A 24,962-nucleotide genomic window follows, 5' to 3' on the forward strand; every position below is an offset into this window, starting at 1 on the left:
GCTATGACTGAATTGTATATGAAGCAAACTATGTCCTTTGGTGAAACTGTAGGATTAGTTGTAATAATTAAGGGTAGAATGTTATTACTAAATTTATAGTAAGCACATGGTGAAGCAGAGCTTTTAAAAATTATAGGTTGGGATGAAATGCGGAACAAAGGACCTGCACTGGCCCCTGTAGCAATGGGGATGATGGTGTGATAATTATAAACCACCCTTTAGCTCTCACACCCGCAAGTGTAATTTAATGAATAGATTAACAAAGAGCAAAACAGAAAGGGACTTACATTTACAAAAGGCCTGTTTTGTGCCATATACTGTGCTAGTTACGTAACTATTACTGATTCATTTAATTCTCACAGTCACCCTGGAAAGTACACATTCCCTGGCTATTTTATATGCTAAATTTCTGCAAGATTATAAATGCTCACGATCACCCACTTAGGACACCCAAGTTATTTTTAATTCAAATATTGTGCTGTTTCTACAATACTAGGATAGCTCTTAAATACAGCATAGTAGATATAAAAATTAGGGTTATTAAAAATTTAAGGTTCATGATATGTAATAAAGGAACTGTAATTATAAGCAACAAACTCTGCCTACTGATCAGATACTATTTGCTGTGGTTGAGAATGACCTAAATGAGGCAACTTACCCATTTTGAAGCTCTCTGGATGCTGTTTAATAAAAATATCCTTCTTCGTTTCTTTTTTGCTCAGTTCACTGTAAGAAACGATCTTTAGAGCCACCTTATATTTGCCATGATGATCATTTCTATAAAATGTCACATTTACTTAAAACATTCCCAAACTGTCCATGTGCGACAGAAATGTTTGGTTGGGATAAAGAAATATAGACATGGAAACTGAAAAATGTCAAAGTAAGATTTGATGCCACGAACTGGAGAAGTTATATATGTGTATCATAAACAATGGGGAGCCTGCGGTACTTTTGCTTCCGTTAAAAAATGTTTCTATCACGTCATACTTAGCTCATATTGCCCATGTTTCACATTATGCAAAGGCAATAGTAATCTGCACATTAAAGTAAAAATTAATGTTAAATTACATAGGCTGACTAACAACTTCCCTGCGTGGGTTTTCACACATTAAGTCATAGATACTATTCATTAAGCACTTACTGCACGCCCAACACTGCGATGCGCTCCTCAGGCATTATTGCATTTAATCCTTGAAATGTCTGCGGACTAGGCATTCTTGTCTCCACATTAAAGAGGAGGGAGGTGAACTTAAATTAAGGAACTTGCCGGAGTTACACGCAATAGGCTGACGTCTAATCTGGGCATTGGCCGAAGACCATGATTTTAACTACTGCTCTAATCTGTTTATAATTAGGTACTATTTTAGGTAACAGGATTTATTTATGTTTTTCAAATAAGCAGCTCATGTTTGGAAATTTCTTCCCGTTATTGTCATTCTTTTTCTTCTTACAGGGAACCAAAGTCCTGCAGATGTTCATGTGGTACCTGAATCCACGGCAAGTCTTTGATCTTTCTCAGGAAGGGCCAAAAGATGCGTAAGTCTGGAAATACCCGCCATGGTCCCTACTATCTTAGGCAAGTGAGAAGGACTTCGTGCTGTGGCGTCCAGCTTTGTTGTTTGGCTGCCTTGTGGAATATTTTCTAATCATCTCTCATCTCCTTTCTCACCTGTACTGTCCTCCCTTTAACATTCCCCTCAGACTCTTCATTGGCCTAATTTCCTTCGAAACACATCTTCTCGGTTATTAACTCAGTGAATATTTCTTGTGTGTTTGCTGCATTTGTTTGTGCACCTCTAGATTATGAGCAAGTCTGGGTGTTGAGAAAGGATCTATCACTTTTCTGTTTCTGCATGTACAACTTGGGGCCTGTACATGAATGGGAACCTAAGTGTGTCTTTGTGGACAGTGACCGTATTTGTTTACGAATATATTCATATATTTGAACTAGAGGTTGTGCATGCACATCTGTGTCTATTTGAGACACTGATTAATCAGTTATACCTATGGATTTCACATGAGAGTGGGGGAGACATTTTAATCCCTGCCCAGTCCTCTTAATGAGCTTTTCAGAAATGTTAAGCTCTGTTTTTGTTAGAAGTGTTGACAATCCAGTCTAGATGTAGGTGACATGTCTCTGATTTCTTCCCGTTGGTGGAGGGAAAGAGCAGGGACATTGTTGCTGCTTTCTGATTCCCTTTTAAAAACCCATCTATTAAGATAGTTTGGATGTCATCTGATAAAGATTATTCCCTAAGAGATACTAATTCTTTTTAAATAAATATCACAGGTGACGGAACATCAGCTCCTGACACTGGAGACCTGATAGGGACCTATTAACTGCAATGAACATTTTTCTTCCTTCGCTGTTGACCCTGTGTATAGTTATGGTGCCAGATTAGATTTACAGCAGCTTCAAGTTGTATTAAATGATATTTTGCTTTTAGTAATACAGCTATAAAATATATTTTGTTATCTAAAAAAAAGAAACATCAGCTTAGGTAATTTCTAGAGGAATAATGTTCGTGTAGGAAATGGATAAATTATATATATTTAAGCATGCAGGAGGGTATTAAATATAAAAATTAATTTCTGCTGACTTTCTCTTCATCTATGAACATTTTTGCCACTAGAGGGTGCCAGGAGACTTCTCTCTGTTTTTCTGCATTTGGATGTGCTAGGGCAAATCTGGCACCCTGGCTTTTGCCCTTTGGGATGCTTACTTTTAAGATTTTATCACTTTAGTTAGACTTTAGGTAAATGCTTCATAGATCAGCATAAAGAACATGGTAGGGCAGAAAATATTTTCAGGAAAAAATAGTATTTGATTTAAACAGGTGATGCTTTCTAGAACAGAGCCGTCAGCAGCTTCGCTTAGGCAAACATTTTGGCAGGCAGGGGCATAGCTGCATTTTCTTACAGCCAACTATGAAAAATGAGATGATCTAATTTTAAGCAGGCAAATCGAAAATAAGGAAAAATCAGTAAATCCCCCCTCTTTGGACTGAGGTGTATAAATGGGGTTTGAACTGTTAGTGAGGTGAGAGGTGGATGGAACTGTGGGTGCAGCAGTGATGCTAGCGGGGTGTCCTTCCCCTGCCTCTCCGAAAGAGTTTTCCTAAGATTAAGAGTGGGAAGTTTTGCCCGGCCGGGCGTGGCTCAGTGGTTGAGCATCGACCTAGGATCCAGGCGATCGTGGTTCGATTCCCGGTCAGGGCACATGCCTGGGCTGCGGGCTCAATCCCGTCGGGGACGTGCAGGAGGCAGCCAATCAATGACTCTCTCATCATTGATGTTTCTGTCTCTCTCTTTCCCTCTCCCTTCCTCTCTCTGAAATCAATAAAGATATATTTAAAAAAAAAAAAAAAAAAAAGAGTGGGAAGTTTAGGTTTGAAAAAGAAATAGATCCATGAAAAACTAACAGAATATAAGGAGATCTATAAGGCCTATCAATTGCCAATTAATGATGATTTTCTTTGAGAAAGGAGAGAAGAGAAAGACGGAAAAAGAAAAAAAAAAAAACAACCACAAAGAAAGGAAGTCAAAGCTGATGCGTGCAATAATGAGCTGGCACATTAATAGGGATTACGGGGTATAAAACGCCCGGCCATCCTAAACCCCCCTCAGTGTTGGCTGTTTAAAAGTGCCATTTGCTGCCAGCCTCTGATCCACTTGTTGGAGTCGGTAGTCCTGTGATTACTTGGTAACTGGTTCCGGGGATACTCTTATCCTCATGATTATACATTTTCCCCAGGGGGGCCCCCTGGTCTGCCAGCGATGTGCTCTCCTGTGAACTTCTCCTTCTGCTCCCTCCGCAGGCTCGAGCTGTATAGGAAAGTGCCCAATCTGCGCATTCTGGCCTGCGGCGGCGATGGAACGGTAGGTCCCGGGATAGAACCCAGCTCTGGCCTCTATTTCTTCCCCATTTCTTTCGTTTTCCTGATGACAGTTCTCTTCATTCATTCCCACCCCGCGGTCTTCCCAGTCCCCTGACACGTGTCTCCCTCGTGTGAATCGAAGCCCCTCAGGGTCAGGAGGGACTTCGGAGTCACAATCAGGGATTCAGACTGGATCTTTCAGAGCCGGGTCACGCGCCCAGCTCTACCGCACCCTTCCCGTTCTGCGGGTGAGGGTGCGGCCAGAACATCACAGTGAGGACTCCAGACCACTAAACTCTTAAAAATACAAACCGACCTATTTCGATTTGTTCTTAGTAATTGTCCCTTCGGTTAAGGAGAAGTGAGTGTACACAGTTGAATTATTGTAATTCTTCTTCCAGTGGAAATAAAACTTAGAATATTGACTGACATTGGTTTGCCTTAAAGATCATCGCTTGGTCCCATTTGTAGTCATTTTTGAAGAAAAGGTGGAATTGGGCTGAAGTTTAATGTCACGGTTATATTTTCCTCTGTTTATGTGTCTCATCTATTTCTCCGTTTGTCTTCGATTTATGCTGATATATTTAGCAAAGGCAATGAATGGAGATTCATGCCATGTCCACTCTGCTGCCCAGTGTCTTTTTCTTCTGTATTTGGGGTCTGCTCTCACAGGACCCAGGCTTTTATTATGAACTATCTATGGCTTTTCTCTACTTTATCTAATTAGAACATTTTATTCTCAGAGTAGCGATGAAACTTTCTAATTTTATCTCTCATAACACATGAGCACTTAACGCGATATTGGATGCACATTAAGTACTAATAAATGAATTTGGGGAAAAAGAAAGTGATTCCACTCGTCCCTTAAGATATTCTGGGAGAAAAACATTTGTGCGTGTGTGAAAATAGTGTTTACCATTCTTCAGGATTTGCAAAGCACATTATTAGCTTATAAAATTTATTATTAAGTCTTACAGCAAAAAATGCAAACCTATTTCACTTTATTTAACCTGAGCCACCTATTCCATCCTCACATCTCGGGCTTCCCCGTAGATTGGGTGCTGCATCTCCCAAACTCCCCCTCACCCACTGAGCCTCCCACCTCCTGTCCCTGCCCCCTCGCTCCTGCCTTCTTTCTCCCTTCCCTCTGCTCGGCAGACGCTGCTCCAGGCTGTGTGGTATGGAGGCATCCTCCGAAATTAGGCAAGTATTTAAAGACGGGGGCCTTCAAAGTTTAAAAGACAAAGAGAGAAGACAGCCAAGTTCAGACACTTGTGAAATACCTGTAATTATGAAGTCTAAGCCAAAATTAGAAAAGGAAATGAAGAGATAGAAGAAGAAGGTAGTCTCTTCTGCCAAGAAAACAAGCCAAAACAGGAGCTTCAATACCAAGGGCGTGGTTATATCCCTATGGAGAGACTGGAGAATTATCACTGAATCTGGAGACTAGGGAGTAACTGGTGGTTTTCAAGGAAACAGTTTCAATAGAGTGTCTGGGACAAAACCAAGAATGGTGAGTAAGTGGGACTCGGAACATTACTAATGGGTCCTATTGACCAGATCCAATTACAGTGTTGAGTATCTATGAATACGCTCTGGTCTATTAATATCCTTCTTGACGTATAGACTCTGGTTCTCCTACTTTCCTTATCTTTTCTAGCATTTCTTCTTTAAATACTCCATAATTAACAGATATTCCACAAGGCTTAAATATAACTTTTCTTTTATGTTCTAGATACTTTTTTCTCTTGGGGACCCTATCGATGTTCCTAACTCCAGTTTTCACATCCTTCCGTGGAACTCACATTTCCACTTGGGTCCCTTGTAACAGGCATGCCTAAAATAAAAGTAATGTGTCTATCCTAGATTGCTGCCTGCATTTGAATGCATTATTTTTGTCAGTAGTGACCCCTTGTAGCCCAAACACTCAGAATCAAATCTTTGCTTATTTGGTATCTTACGTAAGACCAGGTAGGACTCCTTTTATTTTAACTTGTTAAAATAAGGTTTTTGGTCAAAGGTATATGGGGTTTATGAAATATCTATCAATGTATGTGGTTGGTATTTTTCATCTTAGCCGTTTAGAATATGAAACTTTGAATTTTGACTGGGGGCAGAGTTTATATAAAAAAGAGGCATCCCAGTGGGTGGGTGGGTGGGTGAAGAAAAACTCCTGGCTTTAGGCAAGTGAAGCATAATCCTTGAGAGCATCAGGTGTATATTTGCCATAAGGTATTTAGCCTTGAGTTCATGTACCCGTCTCTATCAAGGATATCACAATTCTGTCAGTATGGTGATTTAAGGTGGAATCCGAAGTGGAATATCTTTGACTGATTCGGGTGAGACTATATTAACCACTAATCACTTAGTTTAAGTGTACAAAATGTGACTTAATGCTCAGACACCGTACATGAATTTGGAAAAAAGTTCTTAGGCTCCAATATTAGTTCAGTTTTATGTTATTAGCAAATACTAGGAGGCAGAGTGACACATCTCCCAGTATTGACCTTGGAGGTGGAAGAAGAGGTTCTGCCACTATTGCCGTGACCTTGGGAAGGCTCCCTAACCTCTTTTGAGACCTTCCAGATCTGCAGAGGGCTGCACTGGGGCCTCCAGGGCTCTTTACAGCTGCAGCATTAGAATAGCGTCGACCATTTCTGTTCCAGAGAATTATAATGTAAGCCACATTTCAAATGTTAAGTTCTCTGGAAGGAATTAAGGGTAAAAAAGCAGCAAGTGAAATTAATTTTATAATACAGTTTATTTAGCCTAGTGTGTCCAAATATTATCATCTCAAAATGTAATCAGTACACACATCATTAACGAGCTGCTTTATGCTCAGTTTGCACTGTCTTTGGAATCTGGCCTGTGTTTCATAATTACAGTGCCTCCAGTGCGGACTAGCCACTGTCTAGCGCTCAGTCACCAAGTGCGGCCAGTGGCTGCACATTGGTCTCTTTGTCCCCAGTTTGCATAATCGTGAGGTTGTCACGTAGCTGTAGGTGTTGCACAAGCTGGTCCCATCTTTGATCTCTAGGCTGAGCGAATAGCATTATTTCTGTGGTCATGTGGAAAATTTGTGTTCTCTCCCTTCGTGGGCCACATTGCCACCCATCCAACTCTCCCTGGCTGTCAGCATGGCTTTAATATTGAAGAGCATGTGAACCTAGACACTAAAGGCATGTGCACCCTCCTCTACTGCTGGCTCCTTAAAGTGGGACATGGTCCCCAGGTATATGGCTCTGACCTTGATGAGCTGGGCTGGATCAGCAGGTCCATCTGTAGCCATGGTAACATCTTTCCAAAGCCTGGAATTAAACCGACTTGAGCCACCCACTTCATGCTGATTTCTTGTTCAGTTGGCTTCTCTAGGTGAAGATACACCCTAAGCAGTAGGCATCCCTGTGCTCTGACTTACTAAAGCCACAGCAGGGGAGAAAATATAATATTTTTCTTTAATTGATGGGGCAAGCAGGTCATTCCAGGCCCCTCTGATCCCTCAGCCTCAACCTCACGCACATATAATGATGTAATGAGATATGGCCCATCCTCTCAAGAAGAAGCACATGGGCCCGGCCGGGCGTGGCTCAGCGGTTGAGCATTGACCTGGGCTTCAGGAGAACGGGGTTCGATTCCTGGTCAGGGCACATACCTGGGTTGTGGGCTCGATCCCCAGTCAGGGGCATGCAGGAGGCAGCCAATTAATGACAACTCTCTCGTCATTGATGTTTCATCTTTCTCTCTCCCTCTCTGTTCCTTTCTCTGAAATCAATAAAGATATATTTAAAAAAAAAAAAAAAGAGGAAGCACATGGCACACCTCAATAGCAGTCATGGTGAACAAGTGAGCTTTCTCTTTCCAAAAGCTCATATACCTTATCTCCTATTTTGATTTCTTTAGGGCTGATTTTAAACATTTCTTTTAACATGTGATTTTTTAAACTCTTTAGTGCAAATGTGAATTAAAATATCAAAGGGAAGAATCATCGTGCACATGTTAGGGACACCCAGTTGTTAAATGCTGTCTTGATTACCTTTCAGAGTTCAGAAATGCTGCCTGTTTTTCTCTGATTCCTTGGTATGCATGTCCTTCATTTTTCTGCCTGCCTGTAATATAAGGAAATGCAAAGTATGTCCTGTTCAAAGATGTCAATTCACTGTCCTCTCCACCCTTGAGTCGCCTCTAGTGTGAGTATATTGCCGAATGAAAATAGTGCTCAGTGTGCACTTGGGAAACATTCAGTGACAGCTGACAACGGACAGGAGGTGGCAGCATTGGCCAGCCACTGCGGCAGTGGCCGGGCTGGGCTGCTCAGGGACAAATCCTGGAGCTGCTCTTCCAGACCCTTCGGTCTCAGTTTTCCTAACACAAAGGAAGGAAAGAACTCCGCAAACTGGAAAATGATCTCACCCAATCAGGATAATTTCCTTCAGTTGTGGTGGAAAACATGCCGAATATACTATGTATTGCAATTTATTAAATCATTTAATTGGAGGGGTGCTGGAAAAGCTGGTGGAGATGCATTGGGAACATGGGAAGGCCCAGCAAACACAGCGTGTCCCCACAAACCTGCCGTCTGGACCTCAAACAGGAGCGGGTTTCTGGCTACTGCAAAGGGAGAGCTGCCAGTGAGCAGCGTTTGAGCCTTGAGGTCTTTTATACAGTTTTGCTCATATAGGGATAGAGACACAGGTTAGCACTGCAGATGGTTTATGTCTCCTGCTGTTGTAGGTATATTTGTTGTCATTCTCTTTATAGCACCTTTCGGCTGCATGGAAGTTACAGGACATTTATTTCAAAGTTGTTTGAAAGTTATTTGTATTTAATGTGCCGTGAATGCAACCCCTAACCTTCGCATCATATAAGGATTACTATTCTCCCTGTGATTGCGAGTTTTTCTTTGCAGGCCCATTTCCAGATTCTTTCCTGTCTCTGCATCGCTTCATTACCCCCTTTCCAGTAGTTTGAATGGTTTCAGGGCTCTGAGGCCGCTTTTCTATAGGTGGTTAAGGCTCCCATCCTGAGGACATGTCAGGTTGCTCCAGGTATGTCAGTGAGCTAGTGGGAAGCTGGGCTCACTATTAGACGGAGGCTTCTGCCTCCAGCCCTAACAGGCCTCAGCTTCCTATGGGCTATGGCCGCAGGCGTGGTTCTTCATACTCTTAACCCAGCCTCTTATTTCCAGGCCGAGAGGGAGCCTGGTTCCTACACAGCCTTCTGCCAGCAGGGGGCGAACTTATTCCCCATCATCAGACAGAACCAGACTCCTGGCTTCCTCTGCCTGCTCCTTTGTGTTTTGTCTGTTTCTGGCCCAGGGAGATTTCCCCCCCATCGTTGTGTCTAGAGTGAAATGGGGTATTGAAAGTGTGAACTCACAGCATGCTCTTTACTGAGAAAAGAGAGACATATTTCAACTAACCATAAGAAAACATGTTCCTAATTTAAATCTACCCCAAAGAGACTGGACTGACTTGCGAATATAAACCATAAAGGAAAGACTAAGCGACCACCCCTCAGAGAAGTTTTAAAGAGCCTGCCTTCTTTCCCCTTCTCCGAATGAGATGTTGAGTTGGATTTCCACTAAGTTCCGTCGCATTTCTTCTGAGATCTGGTTCTGCTCGGGGCTCTTTGCGCCTGCAGTCAGCGATCCCTGGTTGTTGGGATTTCTGAGTTTTCACACCCTTTTTCATGCCCTGTAACCCCACTTTTTTGTAGTTCATTAGAGGTATCGCCTTGTACTGGGTTTCATTTTTCTTTTAGCAGCACACGAACAATATGTAGCATAGTCACCAGTCATAGTGTAGCATCTGGAACCCGCCCCCCCTTTACTTCAATATTCAGTAGCAAGCTTGGTCAGCATTGCCTGTAAAAGAAGAACAATAGAAGTGCTGGGTCGGAATCTAAGGAGTGTCTGGGAGCAAATAACCCAGTTTGAGGGAATGGAGGGACTTTTGACACTAGTGTAGATCTGAATTTCTAGTTTACCAAATTGGGTAATCTTTGTGCTTCACCTTTCTAGAAGGTCAGCACAGTTTTAGACTTCATGATGGACAGGCAGGTTTTTCATCCTGGGAAGGAATTGTGGAGCAGAAAGGGTTTTAGATGGAAGTCAGGAGACCTGATATGGCCCCGACTCTGCCACTTCTAATTGCTTAGTCTTGAGCCAGTTACGTGACCTCTCTGCACCTTAGTTAATGTATCTGCATATCAACTGAATTTGAATGAGCAATTCCTAAGTTTCTTCAGTGCTTCAACGATTCCAACAGCACATGCCACTGTCTCCAGAACAGCCAGGCCCAATCCAGAGCCGGGCTTAGTTGTTTATTTAAAGGCCCCCTGCACCGGAGTGGCTAGGGGCTTGGCCTTCAGCCTTTGGCGGACCTGATTTTGAATGCCAGCTACCCCATAAACGATGTGATGTGAAGAAGGCCATTGGACCTTCCACGTCTCAGTTTCCTTATCTATAAAATGGAGATGAAAATTATATCTGTCTCATAGAGTTGTTTTGAAGTTTAATAAGACAGTTCATTGGAGAACTGGGCTCAGGGACTGGCGCATGGAAAGAAGTCGGTAGCTCACTCTTTTCATCATGAACTCTTTGGGAGCCGCCAGCTACCTTATCTATCTTAGCCCAGCTCATTTCTCTCTTGTTTCAATTGCTTGGTTCTGCGTTTCATGTGTAGTAATGTGTAATAAATGTGCTGCTACAGTACAGTTTTCAAAAAATATTTGAAAGACATGACTCATGCAAATATAGAATGAATACATGTCAAAAGTGTATTTATAATGCAACATGCGGAGGATGTATTATAGAATTGGATGCTTGAAACCTACATGTTTATGAACTAATGTCACCCCAATTAATTTAATTTAAAAAGTTATTTAGCTCTTTAATGAAGGAACCAACAAGATGATAAAGCTTTTTTTTTTTTTTGGAGAAGTAGAGGAAAAGAATTGTGTAGTTTACAACAAAATTAATTTTCTAAATTTGAGACAAAGTTGGGCTATGTCCTCTCAAGGACAAAAACTGTAACCTTGAAAGTAAACACCACATCTGTCTCTCTGTAGGACAGAAGTCTTCAAGTAGTTATACAGTTCTTAGGTCTGTTGAATATGACATTGTGAGGACATTCAAGTTTGGTTTTGCTCTTTTCGAGTTTAGGGTAATCTTCATAATAGTTACAATAAGACTAAATTTTAGAAAAAGATTAAATGACAATGTGACTCTAGTATATAAGTACCTATTTTCTGCCTAAGCTTTTAATGAGTACTAGGCCCAACCCTGATTATGTTTCATAATGTTTCATTAAGGGGGATACAGGATATTTAGGAAAACACTACCAATTTCTAAGATGATACTGTGGAGCGTAACCATTCAATTGGTACCTGCACGGGCCATGCACCATAGTATGGGATTTATGTACATTTTACTCTATAAATAATCTTGTGAGGTAGGTTCTATTATCTGTATTTTGAAAATCCGGTAAATGCGTCTCAGGAATGTCAGGTAATTTAATCGAGGTTACTGAGCCCATGTGAGCCAGGTTGAAATTCAGCCTGACTCTAAGTCCTGTATTCTCACCAGTGTCCTGCGTTATATGCCTCCCTGAATTTTAAACTCTCTTATATTTTAAAGTAGATCTCTAGTTAAACGTACGGACGAATGGGTCTAGTTTTGCTTTTATGATAGAGTATGTACAAAATGGTCCTTTTCCCTGTAAGAGACTTGCTGCTTTGAAACTGCTTGAGATAAGTGTTCCTTCTGTTTCCTCGCCTCTGGATTACAACGCCTGTATTTTAAAGAAAAAGAAAACCATTTGATGGCGCTCTTTAAAGCTGCCTCCGCTCGGGTGGTCTTCCTTGTAACTTATCTGTCTTTCTTATCACTCTTCTGGCCCCCGATGTGTCCGTAGGTGGGCTGGATCCTTTCTGTTCTGGATGAACTGCAGCTGAGCCCGCAGCCTCCCGTTGGCGTCCTTCCTCTGGGGACTGGGAATGACCTGGCCCGAACTCTCAACTGGGGAGGGGTAAGGACTCTCCTGGGGCTGCCCATGGCTCCGGTGACCCCATTGCACAGATGTTCTGATGGAAGGCAAGATGCCACTGTTGTCCAAGGGATAGGTTACAGTAGAGAAGCAAGGGGCCCATGAACCATTATTTTTACCTGGTAACTTGCCAGCTAGAGAAGAGGGAACTTTGAGGATAAAAAAGGGTGGTGGGTTAGTACACAGACCCGGGGCTTGTTGAGCTTCATCCACTAAAAGACATTGGCGGTGGGGGTTTGTCCTCAAGTCTTCATGTGAAACAACCATGCAGACTTGAGTTGATCTGACCCTCAGCTCCTCGCCAGAATAGCAGCTCTGATTCAGATGTACAGTCCTTAATTTTGGGAGAAGTTACAGCTTTTTTGTTGAGCATTTGGTTTCTCTGGTTGGTGTCATCATGGCCCTGGCTCTACAGGTAACTGACTGTCCTTTCCACCATGGAGCCAATTTCAGGCAAGCTTGGTGGCAGTTTCCCTGTCACCAACCAGCCATTTCATTCCATATTCTTCTACAGTCTGATGACAGTAAGAAGGCACAATATGCTAACATATGCAGCTTTTCATCTGCTGGGACCCTTGCCTAGGCTGGGCTCCACGAAAATTATCTGCGGATATTAGAGGGTTTTAATATGGCTTTGGATGAATTTAACCTCCCATAGGTGATAATTATCTTCAGATATTAATTTGGCTTTGGGTCAATGAATTAACCTCCCATAGGTCTTTTTTTTTTTAAGTAGAAGTAATACATTCAAGGTATAAAAGTAGGTTTACAGTTGTGAGTACATGTAATTATTGTATTATTTTCCATACGAACAACTGTAATCCTTCTTTGGCCACACCCTGTATTTACATGAAGCAGCTAATTTATGATCAGTGTTAACTCCTCTCGTACAAACCAGTGACTTGACAACCCTTAATCATCATGCTCTCAGTAATGTTCGCACAAGGAGTCAGGAGCTCCCCAACAGGGCTGGTCCTCAGTCACACCTGCCTTAGGTCGTGGAAGGGATGGTGTCTTACTGCAAGGTTAGGGAGAGGGAATAAAACAGGATGTTAAGAGAAGAAATCGTCTATCAGGAGCTGCTTTGATTCTTCTCCCCCCTCCCCCCCCCCCCCCCCCCCCCCCCCCCCGTCCTGTGCATCTCACAGATTATTTTAGTAGGAGGCCTGGAGGCTCCTGTTTTTACTCTGATCAAAGCAGCCACCCAGCATGGCCCCTAAAGCCTACCAGCAACTATTGGTTCTTGGTGTCAGCAAAAATTATTCCTCAGCTCAAACCAGCTACAGTTAGCATCTCTGTGCACACTCCCTGTGACTATTGTCTTAAATTCTAAGCACCTCGAGAAAAGCAGTTTACTCTCCCAGACTTACTGTTACAAAATGAACAGAGGGCTCCAGCAGAGGGGCTCTTCCTTGCGTGAAATACCTTTGGCTGTACTGTTCGTTCGTTACTCCAGATGCCAATGGGTGTTCTTTGATTCTTTAGGGCTACACTGATGAACCTGTTTCCAAGATCCTTTGCCAAGTAGAAGATGGGACAATTGTACAACTAGATCGCTGGAACCTCCACGTGGAAAGAAACCCAGACTTGCCTCCAGAAGAGCTTGAAGATGGCGTGTGTAAGGTTAGAGAGCTCTTTCTTCAGCAGAAAGGAGCCCTGGAGTGTCTCTCGTGGGCTGGAGAGTCATGTGCTGATTGCTTCCTGCAAGATAACAGGATTGTGTTAGAGTTTCTGGCTCAGGGCTATGTGTCTAACACTACCCAATGATGGTGCCCCATAGGTATCTAAAGACCTAGATTTCTGCTTCCAGGGCCCAGGGAACTGTCCTCTGTCCTCAGCTTCCACACCAGGAAGACATGTATCCATACTCTAATCTTTCGAGTTCATTTCAAACTCTTAACCTAGGAGAAGATGAAATATATGTTCTGAAGCATTAGGCACATGTTTTTGCAAAAGAAAGCCACCCTCCTGAGATTTCTGGCTTGATATCAGGTCTCTCTCATGTTTAGGAAGTATTCTCTAAGCCAATCTCATTACTTGCTTGGGACTTGAAGATGACCACATAAATGTTTTGGCTTGGTGCTTTTCCTGCAGTGAATGAGCTTTTATTTCAACCCAAGACAAACCAAGGGACACAATTGTAAATACACTAGTGTGGAGCTTCAGTGGAACATTTGGTTCTAAGTTCCGGCCTCAATTTCCGATAAATTTCGTAGGTTGCCAACAGCCACTTCCTCCATATTACTTCCCACTTCTTTTCTATGATAGTGTTTTCAAACTTTTGTGTGCATAAGAATCTCCAGGTGTGCCTGTTAACAAATACAGATCAGGAGGCCTAGTCCCAGAGAGTGTCATTAAGTGAATGCAGAGTTAAGGCCCAGGCATGTGTAATTTAAACAGCATCACTGCTATGTTGGATTATGCCGTTGGCTGAGGCCAAGATTTCATGGATGTTTCCGCCTTAAAATAGACTGAACCAGATAGGATTTTAGACCAACCTGACATCCACTTACTCATTAAAAAATATTTTGCCTTGTCTTCATGGATTCTTTCACCTAAACCATGAACCAGAAATTACAAGTATTTTGGTAGATCTCATGACTGCTCAGTTGATCTTGAGTTCATAATGTCACAATGTTGTTTAAATAGCACTTATCATCTTGGGATATGGTTTGTCTTTCTAATGTATTGGACATATAGAAATTGGGTAAAAAACAGCCAAAGTAAAGAGAAATGCACCATATGGAAATTTTAAGGTCCTTTCCCCACTAAGCTTAGAATGATTAGGCCCTCAATAGAAATCTATATTTAAATCTCTTCCCAGCAGCTCAAGTAATGGAAAGACTTCTTGGTGCAGCCAGGAAACATTAATCCAGATAATTAAAAGGCTATGAAAATGGATTTTTGAAGAGATGTGTAGGAAATTGGGGCAATTTTTCCTGGAAAATACGAATAAGAACTTAATAACAGACTAAATTGGGATATTATTTATGGGCCGGTGACCAGATGTTCCCCTGAGTTATCGGTGGATGCTAAGACACGGGTTAGACTTGTAGCCAAAAGAACATAAATGGTAGAGACGGACGTATCTGCATTCTTGGCAGGATCACCGACCCTTGCTGTCATTATAAGGATGGTATTTTGTTTGAGTGCAGGAACTGGACATTCTCAAATATGGAGCCAGGAAAATGAGACACGATCTTGGCATTGTGTTTAGCTTCTCTCCCTGCTCGTTGGTTACTTATATCCATTTCTAAGGGCTGATTTGACCTTTGAATCTTTACAAGCTCTGGCTCAGGGCCTTCCAGGAGGGGGCTCATTCTTTATTTCCGTGGAGACCAAGGCAACCCATTTTCTTTCTTTTGGTATTAATATATCTTTCTCCCTCTCCTTTCATTTTTCTCTTCTTGGCACAAGGTTCATTTTGTTTTTCTCTTCCTGGGACACGGTTCTCACTCTCGTCAAGTAGAACATCTTAGCTATCAAGGGGCACCTGAAACACTGTCATAAACTCACTTTGGGAATCTTGAGGGTTAAACGCTTCTTTCTAATGGGAGAGAAGTGAATTTCTCTCTGAAGGAGAAAGCTGGAAACATTATCTAAATGGAGGTAGAACCGCCTCTCTGTTTACTTTGATGTTTATCTTCCACTCTGAGTTGCAGAAGGTAAAGGGAAAGAATCACCGTTTCCCTTCTGACATTTTCCACATGCTTTTCTACTTGTTCTCACATTGAGCTGCAACCTTAAAAGCACATGAATTTTGCAATTTTAATTCAAGGTTTTAGGTTGCGTGGTTCTCTCTTTTACTCAGTTGCGCAGTTCCAGCCAGTGGCCTGGAGGAGTCTGGGAAGGAGAGCTAAGGCGTGGGTGCGCAACTGTATGTCTGTGTTTGCGTGTTTCACAGTCATAGTAAAGATACAAGGTTTGAAGAGGGGACAGGGGCTCAGATATATGGTGATGGAAGGAGACTGGACTTTGGTGGTGAGCACACAGTAGCATGCACAGATGGGTTACAAAGTTGTACACCTGAAATTTACATAATGTTATTAACCAGTGTTATCCCAATAAATTTAATATAAAATATATAAGATTTGATAGACTAAATAAGAATCTGCATAATACTGATAAATGTATATTTACACATATATATTTCTTTTTTTCTCTAGGTTGAGAATAGCTGAATACCTCCAACTGCCTTATTGCTTATATAACCTGTGTCAAAAATATTTTTTTAAAAATAGATGAAGGGTAAACAAATTAAATACTATTCATTTTAAGTTGCAATATTAATATGCTGAACATAATTCTTGAAAAAAAAAGTGTATTCACTGATTAAGTAGGTTAGACAAGATCCTTACAATTGAATTTACTTTCTAAGTTGAATAGTGAATCATTCCCTATAACTATCATAAACATGCTTAATAGGGTTTTCTTATTATAACATCCACAAGAATGGTTCTCATTTATTCATTTGTATTTGTACCCCTTGTTTCCTGTACTATTTAAAATTCTTCAGAGTATTCCTTGATTTGAGCTTTGACTGATGAAGTAATTCAAACATCTCCATTCCTTCCATATAAACACCCTCTGCCTGGAGTTGTGACTGACCCCTCTCCCAGGGACGCCCAGAGACGGGGTCTGGCTTGAGCTTTATTTTCCTTTCCGCCTGGTTCCGCACCTTCACCTCTCCCTTTGTTCGTTGTTGCAGCTCCCTCTGAACGTTTTCAATAATTACTTCAGCCTCGGCTTCGATGCCCACGTCACGCTGGAGTTCCACGAATCCCGAGGTAAGGACGGCGCTCCATTTCCACCTCCCCGGAGGAAGTTTCCAGCAGGTGCCCTGCGGGTTCCCTCTCGTCTGCATATCACTCACCTGTTGACAGTGTGCTTCTGTGCCGTTTCCTTGCGACCTCCAGGAGGACCCTGAGAGCTAGACAGGAACTTACTACAAATGGGACCCTGAGACCTCGTTGTTTAGGGTTGTTTCCAAGGTGGTCAGAGATGGGGCCAGATGTATGCTCCAGGTCTTGGGACTTCTTAAATTTAACTGGAAACTTTGAAGTTAGCGAACTACTAAGAAGTAATAAAGATACTTCCGCTAGAGTCACTGGGATACTCACAGCTTCTCAAACCACCAATTATTATAATGCAGCATTTTATAACCAGGGCCACTGAAACCTCGTAGCAAAACAAAGAAGTCCTGCCCGTGTGTGTCAAAAAGACAACAGACAGCCTAGAACAATAGGCGACCATGGGCGCTCTGGGTAGAAAGAAGAGGGAGTGCTGGTGATTGGATTAGGTTCAGAAGGTGCGGGATGTCCTCCCTGGATGAGATAGAGGCGTGAGAAGCTGAGTGGTCACTTAAGTACGAGTACAGATGGGGTCAGGATTGGGGAGCAAAACAGTTTTTGAAAGAGAAGATGAAATAATGATGCGGTTAACTTCCTTGTCTGAACTTCCTTGTCTTCAGAACTGAGAAAGTTGAGGATTTGGGCTTATGCTTTGAAGCTTCAACCTCTCTTGGTTTCTCTTAATCTCTCTCTTTCTCTCTTAAGCTCTCTTCTTATTAATGTAACTATAGTATGCAGCTCTGTCTGTGCCTGTATCTATAACTATATCTGTACCTAGTCCCTTGTGGGTACGTTAAGATGCAACCAAAATACCGCGAGGCTATAGGGTAGTAAGTAATATGTGAGATAAAAATCACAAGTGAGGTATTATTTTAACTATTTTCCTCCAGATTCTTCAAGAGTAGTAGTTCTAACTCACAGAGTTTTAAAAACAAGGAACTGAAAGCTATAATTTAAATGTTCAGATTCCAGTAATAATGCAGGGAAAATTCTGATCACAATCTTATGCACTGAAGGTCAAGAGTGGGGCTATAGGATTAATGCTGTTAGAATACAAACTATAAGTGAAGCCCAAACCTATAATTTTCTTCGTAAATTCAGCAGTTTTGGTAGACTTTTTCTTCCATGATTCTTGAGGCTTCAAGGGTCAAATGCAGTACCAAATAAAAGCAGTACTGATTAAGAGAGGCCTTAGTTTGGTCTTTCTCTCTGATTAGCCAGAAAGTCACAGATAGAAAAGGTGGTTGATAACAGAATCGCAAATATCAAATACCCAAATCAGAAACATCACCACCCTCCCCATCTCCTTACAATAGAACATTCTTGGATGTTAGTAAGAGTCCTACATTGGGGCCAACATTTATAACCCATTCCCTTCCTGTATTTGAGGCGAGTTAATTGGGGGAAGTAAATAGAGATTCCTTTTTCCATTTCTTACCCTATTTTTTTCTCATATTCTTCAGGAGAACCTGAATCTGGACTTCCTAATAAAATTCTTATTTTCTTAGCAATAGGTATACAGTAATATAATTCACTAAGGCATGGATCTCCCCAAATAGACATTCTGGCCTAAATGAGTAAGTGGCCAACAATGAGCTCATTCAAGGGAACTTAATATTTGGTCTAATTAATCTGAAAGTTTTCTTAATACATTTCCTTGTACTCTAATGATCACTTCTGTGCTTCAGAATGAGAGGGGAAAACAGATAAACATCAAAATGGAAGGACCAGGCTTAGAAGAGAATTCTTGTAGGAAAGTGATTTTTAAAATTTTATTTTAAGCTATGGGACTGTTTCATATTAGAGAGGAATATGTATATATATATATATATATATATATATATATATACACACACACACACACACACATACACACACATGTATACATATACACCTCACAAAATATAAACCACAGTGTAAATGTGTGTGATTATAATTAGCTGAAAAATACTAAGCTTATACTAATTTTTGAATAGTCTGTTGCTGAGGCTTAGTGTAAGTGCTTTCATTTGATATCAAACATTTGCCCTGCAGGTAAGCCAGAGCCCTTGAGGAAAACCAGCCCTGACAAGTTGATAAGGGAGAATTAATGTCACCTAAGAGTAATAGCTACAGTATTCATGAAGACGACACACAGATGGTACAAAATAAATATCCTCAGAATATTGCAAGCAGATTTGGGTGACACGCCTAGACCAGGGATGTGAGCTTCTCAGTATCTGTTAATCTGTTCTTCTTTGCATTAAATAAAATCACTATTTATTAGAAAAATATAATTACTCAAGCTAATATTATTCTTTTAAAACTGCTTTTTTGTTGATTCGAATTTTCCCCATATACTTACCTGGATTGTCAAGAAACCACAAGCTCAGCTGCAGAAGGGAAAGAAAGATAGCAAGACCAGATTTTCAATAAGGGTGAATTCACTTATTTTTGTTGGGAATGAGTGGCTGTTCTCAAGCCAAAATAACTCATAGTCCAGACTTCAAACTGTTCTCAAACACAACCACTCACAGTTTGAGATTTCATGATAAAACTTGCTTGTATAAAATACTTGGAATGTGACTCAGAGTCTCACGAGAGCCATTGTAAAAATGAGCTTGGATAGAATAACCTATTAGGTATCAGTAAAAAAACATAGTACTTCAAATTGGGAATCATGCCAACCCAGTCTACATGAAATGGGAAATAAATACAAATCTTACTAAGGCAGAATTTTTAAAAATTTAAGTGCCGAAACAATTTTTGGCATAGATGTGAAATAACCCATCAAATTGATATGCTACAAATGCAGATTTCAGCATTGCTACCTATATTATATTTCTTTTAGAAGGGACAAATAAAGTGACTTTTTTTTGAGACAGTTTATTGGTGGCATTACCATATAAATAAATGTTCTTAGAATTACCAATAGAAAAATCAAGCAAGGAGTTAATAAGTCTTTACATTTTGATTGACTTTTCATAAAGAGTGCAAACATTTGAATAACTTGGGTTTATAGGTTTGATCAGAGAGGTGGCATATTTCATTTGATGGGAAAACAGATGCCTTCTTATTCTCCAAGTGGCCACACCACATGTGGTTGAATGGTTGCTGCGTGGGTATCCAGAAGTACAATCATTGGAACAGAATTTGGAGATGTAATAGGATTGGTCATTTAATGTTCAGTTGGAGTCTTGTCCAGTACTTTAATCACTATTGCAGTATGACAGTGCTTAGGACATACATTGAAAATATTTCCATCTATTAATGTATAGAGATATTAACAATGATTATGGTTGTCAGGTGGCAAAGTCGGGTCTCACTCTGCCAGCTGTATGAATTAGATTGTCATTTTCTTTGGACATGGAAGATATTAAACACATCAAACTTTTAGTCTGAGATTAGATGTTTAAATTTTCCTACCTCGTTGAATTTATTGTTCAGAGAAGTTGAACTTTATGCCACAAGGTCAGAGAAATACAATTATGACTCTAGAGGAGGCAGTGTTTCACTTTAAGGATTTACCATTTTCACTGAGTACACAGTCGTGCAGATTTGCACGTTTCAAAGGATTAGGAATGTTCCATGATTCATGTAGAGAACTAGCAGATTTCTTTAAGACCGTGTTGTTTGCAGTGGCTTGCTGAATCTCACCGTTACCATCCCTGCGAAGGACTCGCTTCCAGGCTCTTGTCTAGGCTCGAAGGCTCAAGCGAGGCTTGCCCTTGAGAAACTCTTACTGTGCGAGACTCCGTGTCCGTAAGCTTGCTTTCCATCCTGAACCTTTGCGTGGTACCGACTCATCCCACATTCAAGTGTACCTGCTTCTGGAACACTTTTCTAATAATTTCTTTCATCTGTAACCACCGCTTCATTTCTGGCAGACATCTCTTTATAGCGTATACCAAATAACATTTTACTTTTCATTTTCAGACCTGTCTCTCCCACTCTAAACTCCACAAGCGCAAAAGACCATGTCTTTTTATGTATTTATTTATTTATTCATTCTTCAGCTGTGAAATAATATAGTTTATTTTTTAATATAATAAACTCTTAATCCTCTTTGGATTAATTTATCTGAATTACAGCATGCTTCCATCAGAACAAATAATTATGAATTGATTACATGTATTCTCTGTAACAAATAAATCAGTATTACTTAATCTGATCTAAAATAATTTAACTCACTTTTTAATATTTTTTTCAGCTTCAGCTTACATTCAATATTATTTTGTATTACTTTCAGGTGTATAACATAGTGGTCCCTGTGCCAAGTCCAGGGACTACCTCCTGTTTGCTACAGGAATGGAATTTTAATTGGAGGGAGAGGCTCATATACAAAAGATAAAACTAGAAAGACTTCTATAGTTCAGGCAGGATTAGTTGTGTGGGCAGTGAATCATATAGGAGTTCACTGGGACTGTTGTCAGGGGAAAGGTGTCAGAGGAAAGTTTCCAGAAAGGGGAGATAAAGGAGGAGTGTGATGTTGACAAGTAAGCAGTTGAGGGTATTTCAGACAGGAAAGAAAAAGTACAGAGGGATATGAGTTTGTGATAAAGATGGGTTAGATGACCTGTTATTACATAATGAAAGATTTTTGCAGTGGTGTTGGGACAATGAAGATAATATTGGTAAAAAAAAATGTCCTGAATGGAAAATTATGTTAAAAAATAATAAGATCTTTAAAAAATATATACAATTTAAATTGAAGATGACAATGTTATTGTAGGCATAGATTTTGAAGTCATTTATGTATATATTACTGAAGTCTTGGGTAAGTGTTCAATGAAAAGAATATAAAATATGTGAGTTATATAGGGTTCAAATTGCTTATTGATTTTTATAAACATAATGTTGAACTTATATCTATGAATATCTCCCTAATATACAGGACCAATTACAGACAAAAGTAGGGTTTACGATCCCATTTTGCTGGCACACATATTATTGTGTTGTACATAAAGATAGGATTAATATGTTAGGTCAATGGAATGGATTCTACCCAGAGCCTCATCATCATTATAAATGAATTATATCCAGAGCCAAACCATTTCGATGATTTAGATGATGGGATTTGGGAAGTTTGAGCTAATGAGATTTAGATGAGATTTTTGGATTTGAGTTGATAATATAATGGGATGAGACCTTTGGGGGACCTAGAAGGGAGTGGATGTATTTTTCATTTGTGAAGGTTGTGAGTCATGGGGACCAGAGGGTAGACAATAGTAAGTAGAATTTTGGCCTCCATGACTTTTGCCATTTGGGCCATGCTTCTTGGTTATTTTATTTTACATGGCAAAAAGACTTTGTTGATGTTATTAAGGTTAATAATTAGCTAACCTTAAGATAGAAAGATAATTCTGGATTACATGGGTGGGCCCAGTGTAATAACGTGGGCCCTTAAAAGCAAAGGTGGAAGGTAGAACAGGAAGTCAGGTAGGGATTCGATGTGCTGTCACTGGCTTTGACAATGGGTAGGTTATCACAAGCCCAGGAAGGCAAGAGGCCTCTGGAAGTTGAGAGTGGACCCTTAGCAACAGCCAGCAAGGAAAAAGAACTTGATTCCTGCAAATGCAAGGAAATAGATTTTGTCATTAACCTGAATGAGCTTGGAAGTGGATCCTTCCCAGAGCCTCTCAATAAGAGCTCTATAAGCTAACACCTTGATTTTGGCCTGGTAAGACCCTAAGCAGAGGACCCTGGAGAGACCAGTCCAGACTTTTGGCCTAGAGAACTATAAAATCAATGAATATTTTAAGCTGCCAAGTTAACAGGAATAGAAAACTAATACAATTCATGTTGGTGTCCAATCAGATTGTAACTAGGTTAATGGCACAGACATACACGGTGTGTGTTTGGATCTCACTATCTCACACTCTCGTGGAAGATGGGCCATCTAGAGCTGCAGCCGTGAACCATGGACACTTCCACTGCTGGGGTCTTGCGATACTTTGGGGATTATTGGTCTTTCTTGAGGGTGGCCTTTCATGGTTTACTTCATACCAATTGACAGATGCAGCTTCCTTAAGAAGCAAGAGCTCTTAAACTTTCTTATTGACCAAGGAGTGTGGACTCCAACTATATCAAGAAAAGGGAGCATAGAGAAATCACCAAAACTCAGTTTACTTCTTAATTTTAGTCTTTTTGGGTCTTACAGAACATTTTCCATCTCTTGAGAGAGAAAAATCACACTAGTTCTTTAAAGGAAAAAACACTTTTTTCAGTTCTTCAAGGCTCATAGGAAAACCTCATGAAGATGTGGGTATTTTCCAAACCATACATTATTAAAAAAGTAAATGTTAATGGTTGGCATATGATTCATTTAATAGGTTTGGACATCAGTGCCCTGAAAAAGTTATTTGCTAGCACTGTGGGTGTCATTTTCTATTTCTCATTATAACTTGCTCAATAGTTGGATCTGATTTTGTTTAAAATTAGGGCCAATATACCTACAATAAATTGCATAGCAACAAAAATTCTCATTTTCCTCTGATTCCATAAAGCAAGAGTTACTGCAACTGAAAATAGTACCCAGACAAATCTGGGTCAAAAAAGGTTAAAAAAAACATGCCATTCAGCAGGCAAATTTATCCTGAAGACGGCCCAGACCGTAAAAATGGTCAACTCTGGGGCCAACAACGGGGACCAAGGAGGTGGAGCACTTCGCACCATTTTTATCTTTTTGTTTACTTTGTCCTATAAATTAACCTTTTACTTTATGTCTTATTTTGTTTCTGGGGTTACGGTACTTAATTTGGTAAAAGAGGGTGAATGGTTAAGGAGAGGTTTGAAATACAGGAACCATGGACAGACAAAGATAACTCTCAAAAACCAATCTAGAAAAACACTACCTTTTCCTAATGTTCCCAAACCTCAACCGAGTCTCTGTCTTATGCTAATGTTATGTTGCCATAATCATGAAAATAATCTAATAATGTCCAGAATTATTTCCTGAGGTTTGGTAGCTTTTATTCAACCCAGTCTTAGTGAGTGAACTCCTGGTTACTTTTCTTCATCTAGACAACAACTTTTGGGGTTTGCCATTCAAAAATAGGGCTAAGACTTGGAGTTCCAGCTAGTCAGCCAGTGTGATGAGAAGTGACTTGGAAAAGACCTCACTCTCAGAAGGGGTTAATGAGCGTAGCAGAAGGCAAAAATACTGGCTGTGGGGAATGTCAGAAAATGATGTTTCATTTAGATATTTTATAGATCCCTTGAATTCCTATGAAAATTCTCTGATGCACATTTTCATTTAATCTTTTTGTGGCCCTCAACTTATATAACACAGAGCAGCAAGCTCAAAATTAAACCGTTTTTCTGTCAGAGTCTCTGCTGTCAAATGGCCATTCAGCGGGTGATCTGCATATATATGTTTATATATCTCCACTAAATCAAGTTGTGTTTTTCAAGGCCTGTCACAAATAAGAGTGCAGATGGTAGTTAGGAGTTTTTGCAAAATGGGAAAGCAAATTCTCCATTAATTTTTACCCGAATTCCCCATTTTTAATTACACTTGGAAGCTGGGTACACAGTTTATGGGAACCGTGACCTATGGAGGTCAAAGCAAGTAATCACGCCTCCTCCCCTTCCCCTTAGCAGCCTGGCCCTGTATCCCTGCCAACCCTCTATCTGAACAGAGCCAGAGTGTTCCGGCCTTTACTGTGCGTGAGGGTCACCCGGAGAGCTTGCTAAGCCACAGATTCCTGGACCCCCTCCCCAGACATTCTAATCCCGTGGATCCGGGTAGGCCCTAGTAATTTGCACTTTCACCAATCGCCGGTTGATGCTGATACTGCCAGTTCGTGGCTACGTTCTGTAGCACTGGACAGCGGTGACCACGGCCTGCAGCCCGGGGGAAGATGATATTGAGGCTGGTGGGCCTGTTGCATCTGTGAGGCGGAGGAAGAGGAAGGGATGCTAGTCTAAGTCTCTACCTTCAGTGAGGCCTCCGTAACAAAACTACCCTTTCCCTTTCGCAGAGGCAAATCCAGAGAAATTCAACAGTCGTTTTCGAAATAAAATGTTCTATGCAGGGGTAAGTATATATTTTAGCTTATAATTATTGCATATTACTTAATGTTAATTCACTGTTGGCAATATAGATGCTAACTATACTAAAAACAACTGCATGTACGTCTCAGATGTTTACATGTAGGCCTATGCGTGGTTGATGCCTGACGTCTTGGTTTAAGAAGACAAGTAAA

The 24,962-nt window shown here is 40.7% G+C and overlaps 1 protein-coding gene across 1 annotated transcript in view; it reads left to right on the top strand.

The window, feature by feature from the left end:
* DGKI (diacylglycerol kinase iota) overlaps positions 1 to 24,962 on the top strand; it is a 243,334-nt gene that overhangs the window by 72,528 nt on the left and 145,844 nt on the right. The window contains exons 10-15 of the mRNA XM_081147568.1: positions 1,457 to 1,539; positions 3,822 to 3,882; positions 11,795 to 11,908; positions 13,412 to 13,549; positions 16,635 to 16,713; positions 24,738 to 24,793. Of these exons, the coding sequence (XP_081003694.1) occupies positions 1,457 to 1,539; positions 3,822 to 3,882; positions 11,795 to 11,908; positions 13,412 to 13,549; positions 16,635 to 16,713; positions 24,738 to 24,793 (531 nt within the window). The remainder of the gene's footprint in view (positions 1 to 1,456; positions 1,540 to 3,821; positions 3,883 to 11,794; positions 11,909 to 13,411; positions 13,550 to 16,634; positions 16,714 to 24,737; positions 24,794 to 24,962) is intronic.

Source organism: Miniopterus schreibersii (genome assembly GCF_964146895.1).
Source record: "Miniopterus schreibersii genome assembly, chromosome: 9".
NCBI classification, from domain to species: Eukaryota; Metazoa; Chordata; class Mammalia; order Chiroptera; family Miniopteridae; genus Miniopterus; species Miniopterus schreibersii.